At 41.2% G+C, this 11,141-nt stretch overlaps 1 protein-coding gene across 1 annotated transcript; it reads right to left on the minus strand.

Moving 5' to 3' along the window:
* Positions 1-2,801: 2,801 nt before the first annotated feature.
* On the minus strand, positions 2,802-5,609 carry LOC132111944 (CLOCK-interacting pacemaker-like). Its single transcript, XM_059519551.1, has 4 exons — positions 5,449-5,609; positions 4,817-4,933; positions 4,426-4,595; positions 2,802-3,569 (listed from the first exon to the last, which is right to left on the minus strand). Exons 2-4 carry the CDS (start codon positions 4,860-4,862, stop codon positions 2,802-2,804), a joined length of 984 nt encoding a protein of 327 aa, XP_059375534.1. The 5' UTR covers positions 4,863-4,933; positions 5,449-5,609.
* Positions 5,610-11,141: the final 5,532 nt, after the last annotated feature.

The raw sequence follows: 11,141 nt of genomic DNA on the forward strand, positions 1-11,141 counted from the left end.
CTGCTTGAGGTTTTGAAACATGGCCCTTGATATCCTTTAGCTGCAGCTGAATTGAGCATATTATCTTAATCAAAACATCTTAACTCTTCACGTCCATCTTGACTGGATCAGTTGTTTATGATTGGTTTAGAGGCTTGAATTTCCATTTGCATTGCCAATTACACGATCACAGCTAAAATTTTATTTTCATGTCATTTTTCTACCACCTATTTAATTGTTATATACTGTTGTGAATTTAATACATTTCTCTATTAATAAATCTCTGATGAAAAATATGGCATGCAACGATAATAAACATGCATTTTCTGTTGAAGAATATAGTATTTTCTGTGCTTTATTTATTTGTAACTAATTAGGTTACCACCAAATCTCCTTGTATAAAATGACTTCAACCAAAACCCAACTTTAAGGGCTTTTTCTGTCTTAAAACACATTAAACAATGATTTACTGAACAGATTATTGTTCAAACTTTAACTAACAACCAGGGCATAGTTTTTAAATATCGGACATTTTATATTTAAAAAGCCTTTATTTTTGAAGGCACATAAAAAAAAAGTCAAATTTCACCCACAGAATACAAAACAGCACTTCAGTACAATGCTAATACTAAACAAGACTGTTGCATAGATTTCTACAGCAAAATATGTCGTTCTGATAAATCAACACCATGTGTACAGCAAAGTACACTTGCACAATGTACATGCTATAACATAGTGCATTCATTACTCCACTAAACCTGACCTCTGTCATTACAGCTCTCCCAAACACAATGAACAGTCTGTTTGCATGCAGTATAATAGATAAAAAAAAAAAAAATCTACCAGTACATTTGCCAATTCGATCATTCACATCCAAATCTTTGTTAAGAATGTAAACAACTCAATGATATGACACAAGGCATTACAAATAACGACCACATTTGAAATGCTACTTTGAAAACACTACGACCAGCACAAATGGTTATTAGTATTCTTACTCTTAACGTCCATTGGTCTTTCTCATAGATAACAAGAACATTTACTTGGAGATTCATTTCAGAAGACATTATACACACACAAATGTTTATTTTTACAAATTTTCAAAAAGATGATCCTGAATTTCAAATTTTCAACGGAATAAAAAAAAAGGGAATTGTGCACTTAAGTTTAAGTACTCAAATCTTTGTCAATGGCATTTGTGAAACTTTAATGCTTGTTATCTCATAATTAGATTCAGAGACTTTAGCCTGGATTTCACAGATAGGGTCACAATTATTAGATGAAGAGATTAGAAATGAAATTTATTCATTCTGGGCAGAAACTATTTTTGCATTCCAGTGTTCCAAGGCCTTTTTTCCAAATAGTAACCGATTAGATTGAGATAAAAGAATGGTTAATAGCATTCTTTTTTTAAATAGAGACTACACGGCTAATGAATTCTGAATCACTGAGTCAGTTTATTCTGAAAAAGATGCAGTTTAAGTCTAAACATTGTCTTTATATACTTAGGACAAAACCAAAAGAATAAGAATGATGCTGGATGGATAACACTTGGAGTGATAACTAGATTTCTGGACTCTACTGAAGACTTAAATCTTTGACGTTTCCAACTGATATTATGACAAGACGTTGAAAATTTGCTAAGCAACTGATTACAAATGTGCCAAACTTTAAAAGGTCTAAGCAAAGGTGACAAAAACTGCAGAATACAACAGCTGAAATATTAAGATCTGAACCTGCTACTACACCATACAACCCACATCGGTCATATCCTACTCTGCACCCCTTAAAGTGTAACTAAACCCCTGCTCAGAGCCTGACTCCACCCACTGACAATATTTGAAAAATGCTGAAAAGTGGGCAGATCACAGCGGAGATAGAGGGGACGAACCAAGGGTGGGGCTGAGTGCGTGGGGCGTGATCCTGAGACCCGCAGTGACGGATTGATTGACAGCTGCTGTCAGAGACGCTAAAATGGAGAGTGACTGTAATGACGCAACCCTGCAGCTTTGCAACAGAGCGATTATTTGAAGTAGAGGACTTTTCTCCCCCACTTTCACCTGAAGTGGAGGATGTCGAGGTGTCTTATCATATCAATTCGAGCCGCTGGCTCAAACTGCGGTCTTAACTCCCTCACCGCCGCACCGCGTCGATTTTCAGCGCGAGCTGTGTGGAGAAGCCCATTTCCACCTCCATTGCGTTGGAGAAGCAATCCTGTGTAAAATGCAGTTTGCACACTCGAGCTCTAGGCGGGAACTTGCGGTCTTCCAGGCCAAGTGCATGCAACCACTGGCGCCTAATTTTAAAGTCTGCTGGTAAACTATGCAGTCCAGCAGTGCAGTCGCAACCAGCAACACACAACGTACCATCCTGACCACTGTACTAAATACAGATAAATCTACGCTAACTTGAAGATCTAAATAACTATATAATTGCTATGCTGAAAGATGCTATAATAGTCTATCCTGGTCGTTAACAATACTCGCAATTCCAGCTCCTGAATCACTACAGTGATTTTGATGGTTTTATACTGCCAAGGGCGTGGTAGCTCGTAGGCCTACCAAGGGGCGTGGTGAGCTGGAAACTGCTTACGTCACCTGCCACCGCTTGCGTCACTTGCCACCGCAACATCCAATAGGAAAAATCAACTGCAGTAGCCACCGTTCAACCTGAAGAGGGCAGCACTCACACGTTTTTACACCATATATTGTAGAATTAAAACACTTTATACTCAAATGTCAAAAAAGTTACTTGAATCAATGAACAGCACTAATAAAGCCCCATTCTTATAGATCAGTAACTAAAAAAAGTTGGTTTAGGGTTTAGTTACTCTTTAAAGAATCCACCAGTGTGTCTGTTGCCGTCTCTTCACCGTTTCTGGATTTCTGGAGGATAAGCTGCAATCTCGTCCAGACTTTGGGATCTCCACTACATATGGCCTCCAAGAAGAGGTCAGTCTGAGCCTGCAGACTCTGAAGTTGAGCCTGGGATCGCTTATTTTTTCGAATAAGTTCCTTTGTGCGCAGTGTGATGCCCAGCAGGCCTGAACGATTCAAAATGTTATACGTGTTGCAGAAGCGTTCCCGTTTGCTAGAGCTTGGAGAAAGGGCCTCTGGGATATTCTCCATATCACTGCTCTGGGTGACTGAAGCTTTGGGACTCTTCTGAGGGAAGGAAGCAAGGAAGGAGTCAGTGCAAAGTGAGATGGGTGAAGTGGTGGTGTGGGGCTCCTGAAGGTCAGAAAGCCTGGATGGGCTTGTGTTTTCCACACCCATGTCTTCAACAGAGTGGCCAGTTTCTCCCAGTGCAGCAATGTTGGGGTCTACACCATAACCTTTAAATGTCTCAGACACATCCTGCTTCAAAGAGGAACCGTGGAAAAGTTTATCATCGTAACGGCGTTGTTGATGTCTTCCACCATGACTGTGGTTTGACCTCTTATTGATAGCACTGGGACCCTCGTCAACTGTAGACCCTTGTGCAAGATGTGGGGCAGTTTTCTGAAAGACGTTTTGCATGGGAACATGCTTTCTGGAATGTTTCTGCTTCTCAGAACTTCGGCTGGTACGGTCACCAGCAGACATGACTGGCTGTAGGAAAAGCAATGGGTTCACATTTAGTGTCAGAGTTAGGCTGAATTTTGAAAAACAGATACAATACATTTATAGTGTATGACTAGATTCTTCCTTTTCTTCATTACGGATACCCTTATGTCATTGACCCAGCTGCCATATTTATAGTAATCACCTCATTCATTTATGCAGCATGTTTCGCCTGCTAGCGCTGATAAGAAGCAGCAGCAGGCAAACGCATTTATCACACATCTTGTGTGTATGGAAACGACTGTACACACAAAGAGGCAATAAGAGCCTAAGCAAAGCCTGTCTACTTTTGCGTACATTTAATTATCCACACCAATAAATTAATTAGGTTCAGTAAAGAAACAGTGTTGTGAAATATCTCCCCTTTTATCAATATCTCAGCTTTATCCAAACCCATTTCTGAAATGGTAGGTAAACTTGCTTTTAAAAGGGCAATTCAGATGCCTTTTAATATTAACAAAAATGTAGTTTTTGATATATATTTAATGTACAATATTGGAAGAAATTCACATTTTCTTGCCTACTTCTGTTAACTGAATTACTTTGAGTAATTTAAAGTGCATAAAAACACGCTGATCAGTTTAAATGATTTAAAACATTGTATTCAGCTTACTGTTAGTTAATGCTTAGTGATCTGAAGATGCTGGGCAGCAAGCATTGGAAAGTATTCAATCCAAGAATCAAAAAGCAAAGGGCAGTAATGAGCAGTAACTACCAACATATTAAAAAATATATCGCTTTGAGACCAAAACAACACCGTAACTGCAACAAACAGGTATGTGCTTTCCTATGATTCAACATACGGAGAGAAGGACACTTACAGAATGGTATTAATGTGTCATACCTGCTTGAGGACAAGGTTGTTCATTACGATCATGGGAGAGACACCTGGATGTGAGCCAGGAATGAAAGGAACCCGAGGAGCTGTTGGCATGCTTTGTGCTGCAGTACTGTTTGGACCCATGTCTTCAAAGTCAGTCTGGTCCAAAGCACTAATATATCCTGAACTGGCATCTACAGTGAGAAAATGTTGTAATGGTAAAACCCCGTAATTATGTGCAGTTATACACCTATAAAAACATAATTATACACAATATTGTATAAATATAATACGTAATTGAGGATCAGTTATAATTATACTGCAGCATTTGAAAAAAAAACAAGAGCTGTGAAATCTACTTTCTCATGCAAGCTGAGAAATTAATACAAAACTAGAAAATCTACAAAAGACAAACCTGAGTCTCTGTCGAGCTCACTTGAGGCTTTGCGTTTGTTGCCCATGTTGGATCTTCTCTGGGTGGTCCGATTTGTTTGATTTCAGTCCATCTGTACAGCCCTGATCCAGGCAATGACTGAGAGCAGGACAGAGGCATGGATTAAAATAAGAAAAGTCAAAATCCTGAAAGATGATAGTCGAGTGTAACATGAGCACATTTATGATTCAAGCCAATGAACTGCAGCACTTAAACTCACTAAAGACTAAATACAGGGTTTAAAAAAAAAAAAAATAATAATAATAATAAAAAAGGTCATAAATTACCAACTATTACTCCACAAAGTTTCCCATGGTAAATAAACCCATGAAACAATCAGAGAAGCAGAGACTAAGAGAGAGCCTTGAAAACAAGTCCACGAATATAAGCGATGACCTTAATGCAACCTCATACAGAATAAAAAGAAATCTCAACATCGTAAAAAACATTTGACAGCCAGAGCAGCAGCTTGATTTAGATCTTGTATTGAGTAGTTTATACACGCAGTATGAACGGAGTCTGAATCAGCACCTGATAACGTTACACGATGCCAAACACGAGACTCTCCCAAAAACACACAATACAGCACAAAATGCACGTTTTTCAATACTCACCGAGAACAGTTTTCCTGAAGCTCTCTGTCTTGTTAAGGCTTGTGTGTAAAACGACGCTAAACGAGTGAAAACTAAGCTTATATTTCTGTTGTTGTGGAAACTGGATTGACCGGAGAGCAACGTGAGTTTACAAACAGCTCCGCCTTCGCGACTGGCTTAAATGGCTGTTGCCAGGGGAACCGACGAATCGTCACCTGCTTGACAATGCAAGACACGCCCTTATATTTCCATATGGACTTCTGATTGGTGCAGAGTCGAACCCTTGCGACTGTAAACGTGACACTGAAGTGTGCTGTGAGTGTGAAATCTGCTCCTCAACTTCAAGCGTGATCTAGCACGCGCTGCAGCGTCATCTGCCATGATTTTCAATACATAAAAATGTAATGCTGTTTACAATTAACTAACTACAATTAAGTAACTGTTTACAATTAATCATTTAGCAGAATCATTTTCCACGCAATTCAAACGTCAATGACACCAAAAAGTTTGCTTAGCACAATTCAAATAAATAAATAAAGGCAAATTATTATTATTATTATTATGTTCACAGAGGCTATAAAATGTCAAACTTATATATATTAGGTGTTCCTTCTTTTTTGATGGTGATTATGTGTCCAGGTGGCCCTGAATTCACCTCTACATATCTTAACCCGATCCTTAAGATCTTTCTTCTAAGATCTTTCTAAGATCTTAAGATCTTTTCTTTCTAAGTCAATGGAAATATTAAACACAAATGTATTTCCACATGGTCATGCCCTAAAGTACATGGCTTTTGGCCAGTTGCAGCAACCACAGAATTGCCCATCCAAATTCCCAACAGGCCCAGAAAAGTGTCTTGGGTAACTTCACTAACTCCAACCTCGGGAATAGTCATGCTCCAAAAACGACATCAATTTTATTACTCGGTGCAAAATATTGCATTAAAACAGAAATCAGATACATCAAATCAACTGGAATGTGAATATTGAATAGCCACATGAAAAGATTAAAACCCAAGAAACACAAACATCATTCTAAAAATCTTTTATCGCATATACTGACTATTTTATTAAATTTCTGGACTATATGAAGATCATAGCACTAGACTAGATCCAGTTCCTCTTGAAATAAACACATATGCTTTACTGTCAGGATCCTGCCCTGACAGTCTTGTCTGTCCTATCTTTGTTTAATGTGTCTCTGTTCATTTTGTGCCTGAGCACATGGTTGTGTCTTTGTTTATGTTGGCCGTGTGCTCCCCTTGTCCTGCCTCCTTGTTTCTAATCACCACGCCCCCTTGTTTAGTCCTTTGTTTGTCTAATTGTTCACCTGATCCTTGTGTGATCTGCTCCCTTTATATTGTGCTCATTTCCCTCTGGTCCTTGCTGGTTCGTTTTTGTGTGTGCCTTGTGTACAGTCTCTAGCTTGGATATTTAGTCTTGTTAGAACTCTTTAATCAGTATTTTGCATCTTATTTGGTTCCCTCTTATTTTTTAGTTTTCATTTGTTTCCATGTGTAGTCTAGTTCTAGCCTTTGTAGTTTAGTGTTTTTGTTCTTTAACCTTTTGGGGTTTTTCCCACCTTTTTCTTTTTCTTTCTAGTTTTCAGCAAGGTTGCTGTTTTCTTTATTTTGGTTTGTAGTTCTAGTTAATTATTCCTAGCTTTTTCCAATTGTTATCCTTTTGTTTTCAGTTAATTCCAGTTATTTCTAGTATTACTTTTTGTTTTTCCTTTTTAGTTTTCTTTTCTCCCTAGGCATTGGTTTGCAAGTTTACTTTTATCTGTCAAATTCTTGTCTCCCCTGTTTTGTCTTTGTGTCTGTGTTGGTTCCTGCCCTGCTTCCTGAATCCTCCCTGGTCGCTGGTTCTTCTGACCTGACAGACATTGGGGCGCTACAAGGGGTTCCTTCAACCGGGTCAGGCCCTTCCTACTTGAGTTGCTACAAGGTCTCCTTTTGCCACAGAGTCTGGAGCCATCTCCTTCTGATCCGCCTGTTCTCCTGTCGTGAGCCCTGCCCTATTGTGGACTGTCTTAGTGCATCATCTGTGTTCCACACTTGTTAATAAACTGTTTCCCCTGTTAATTCTGCATCTGGGTCCTCCCTTGCCAAACCCTGACAGAACGAACCAGCCATTCTAGGACCCAGCAGAATGAGTATTAAAATTGTTCCACCTGCCACTGCGGAAGGGAGATTGGCGCTCCAACAGGCACTGGCATCGCTTCGTCAGCAGGGCCAGGAACCACGGTCCTATGCCCAATTCTTTTGGACTATGGCTAGGGGCCTTGAATATGATGATGCAACCCTGAAGGAGGCCTTCAACCTCACTCTGGATGACCCCTTACCTCGATGGGAGATGGAGCAGCTGCGTATTCTGAATTTCTGGGACTTCTCTAATTATGTGCATCACCGCAAGGACTGGCAAATCCTTAATCCTCCAGAGGATATCAGCAGTGACCATCAACCTGCCCTCCTTCCCTCTTCGAGTCAAGTCCACGATCATCATCTGACTCCCACTGAGAAACGAAGGAACCGCAGGAAGAGGGCAGCCCAAGTTGCTGCAGCTGCCATGGACTCCTCTGTGCTGGCTCCAGCCTCTGAGAGTAGCTCAGTGCCAGCTCCTGCTTCTGAGTCAATAAAGCCTTCTGAAGTCATCAAGGTAGCTTTAAGAGAAGTTTCCCAGTCAACCTCTGTTCCGGAGTCTGTCCCAGTTAAGTCAAAGCCAGTCATGCCGAGTCTTGATAATTCTTTGTTTATGTCAGTCCAAGTCACTCAAGAAGTGGGCAAGATGACAAATTCCGGTCCTGGGGGACGTAAGGGTAGGAGGTCCCGCACAAGGATGGCTAGAACCCTTTGTTCAGAGACCCCTCATATACTTACCCTGGATCCCAAGTTGCCTGATGCTTCAGTTATGGCCATGGAGGCAGGTTCTGAGCAGCATGTTTTTCCTGTTATAGAAACCGATGTCACTCCTGAGCAGCCCCCTCGCTCTGTCACCAACACTCATGTCAGGCCTGAGATGGAGACCACTCCTAAACGGCCCACTATTTCGGTCATATCCTTGGAGGGCATTCTCAAGACGTCAGCCCCCTCAGGCACTGAATATGCTTCCGCCCTGGAGCCTCCAGAATCTTCACAAGCCCCTCACCAGAGTCTAGAGTCTTCATCCCAGTTCATTCCAAAGTCTGCTTCAGAATCCGCTTCAGTACCAGTCCAGGAGTTTGTTCCTGAAGACCCAGTCCCTGCAGCCCCAGAGGCCAGTCAAGCGTCAGCATCAGTAACCCAAGAATCCGTTCATGAGTCTGTTCCTGCAGCCCCCAAGGGTACTCGAGAATCCATCCCAGAGCCTGTTGCTATGGCCCCAGAGGACCGTTTAGAAGCCACAGGATGTGTTCCTGAGACCGTCTTTGTGCCAGTTCCAGCTCTGGAGAGTAGTTTAGCAGCCCCCGAGGGCTGTCAAGAGCCAGTTCAATGGTCAATCTTCATAGCCCCAGAGGGCAGTTCGTCATCCCCCAGCAGGAGTCAAGAGTCGGTTCCTGAGCCTATTCCTGCAGCCCAGGAGGGCATTTCAACAAATCCCAAGGGCTGTCCAGTGTCAGTATTTGAACTTGGTCCAGTGGCCCCTAAGAGCATCCCTGTTATATCCCCAGAGCCCACTCCAGACTCTCCCCCTACTACAGAAGAAGTTCTTGTCGCATCCTTGGAGGCCAACCCTGAAAGTCTTGTCAGTCATGTAAAGCCCACAGAAGATGACTTTATCTCTCATGCTGTACCTTCAAAAACTGTCCATGTTCTGTCCAAGGAGGCCCTTCCAGAGAGCCCTAAACCTCTCGTTGATGCCACCTCCGAATCCCTTGTTAGTCATGTCTTGCCTACCAAGAATACCCTGGAGTTTGGCTGTAATACCCAGTCCAGTAGGAGACCTTCACCTGTGAAATGTGCTGGTAGAGGTGCCACTAACTATGCCCCCACCCTTAACCCACCCTCTGTCTGTCCTGGTCTGCAAAGTTTCCCTAAGATGGCACCACCCTGGTCAGCCTTAAACCATTCCCCTGGAACATTTTCCGCCTCTCCCGTCCCACCCCCTGTGTTTCCTTACAGGCCTGGACATCCATGGGTCCCTTCCCACCCACCACCCAAGTCAGTACCATTTTGGCTCCCTACCAACCCTGTGGCCCATTTGACTCCACCCAGGATGGACGCCAGGAGGCGTCCTTTGGAGGGGGGGTACTGTCAGGATCCTGCCCTGACAGTCTTGTCTGTCCTATCTTTGTTTAATGTGTCTGTTCATTTTGTGCCTGAGCACATGGTTGTGTCTTTGTTTATGTTGGCCGTGTGCTCCCCTTGTCCTGCCTCCTTGTTTCTAATCACCACGCCCCCTTGTTTAGTCCTTTGTTTGTCTAATTGTTCACCTGATCCTTGTGTGATCTGCTCCCTTTATATTGTGCTCATTTCCCTCTGGTCCTTGCTGGTTCGTTTTTGTGTGTGCCTTGTGTACAGTCTCTAGCTTGGATATTTAGTCTTGTTAGAACTCTTTAATCAGTATTTTGCATCTTATTTGGTTCCCTCTTATTTTTTAGTTTTCATTTGTTTCCATGTGTAGTCTAGTTCTAGCCTTTGTAGTTTAGTGTTTTTGTTCTTTAACCTTTTGGGGTTTTTCCCACCTTTTTCTTTTTCTTTCTAGTTTTCAGCAAGGTTGCTGTTTTCTTTATTTTGGTTTGTAGTTCTAGTTAATTATTCCTAGCTTTTTCCAATTGTTATCCTTTTGTTTTCAGTTAATTCCAGTTATTTCTAGTATTACTTTTTGTTTTTCCTTTTTAGTTTTCTTTTCTCCCTAGGCATTGGTTTGCAAGTTTACTTTTATCTGTCAAATTCTTGTCTCCCCTGTTTTGTCTTTGTGTCTGTGTTGGTTCCTGCCCTGCTTCCTGAATCCTCCCTGGTCGCTGGTTCTTCTGACCTGACAGACATTGGGGCGCTACAAGGGGTTCCTTCAACCGGGTCAGGCCCTTCCTACTTGAGTTGCTACAAGGTCTCCTTTTGCCACAGAGTCTGGAGCCATCTCCTTCTGATCCGCCTGTTCTCCTGTCGTGAGCCCTGCCCTATTGTGGACTGTCTTAGTGCATCATCTGTGTTCCACACTTGTTAATAAACTGTTTCCCCTGTTAATTCTGCATCTGGGTCCTCCCTTGCCAAACCCTGACACTTTACTGTATGTAACTGAAACCAAATTATATACTGAATTATAAAAATTTTAAACCTAATTTTAAATCAGATTTATGTTCACTTTAATATTTATTATTTATGTTAATTGTATGACATCAAGCAATTAATAAAGTGAAACTTTAGTAAGTTAATACATACTTAGTATATATCTAAATATATATAACAACAACCCATTCCATTCTTTGATCAAAATCACACACACACACACACACACACGCACACACTAGCCAACTGTTTTACATTTTTTTTAATAATAATCAGAAATAACAAATAATAGTCACTCTATTATGAAAAGGTACTCTTAAAGCTGTCTAATATTAATACATATTAACTATATTTTGAAAAAACATAAATTTTATACATTTGGAATTAAATAGCCCTTTGGTGAAAACTATTGTATTTATATTTAGGGCCAGCAGCATAGATAATAATGCTTCTTTGGTTTAATTATGGCACTTTAGAGACCTGAATCCAAAGTGTGGAAATTCAGTCA

Source organism: Carassius carassius, chromosome 31 (assembly GCF_963082965.1).
Source record: "Carassius carassius chromosome 31, fCarCar2.1, whole genome shotgun sequence".
Lineage (NCBI taxonomy): Eukaryota > Metazoa > Chordata > Actinopteri > Cypriniformes > Cyprinidae > Carassius > Carassius carassius.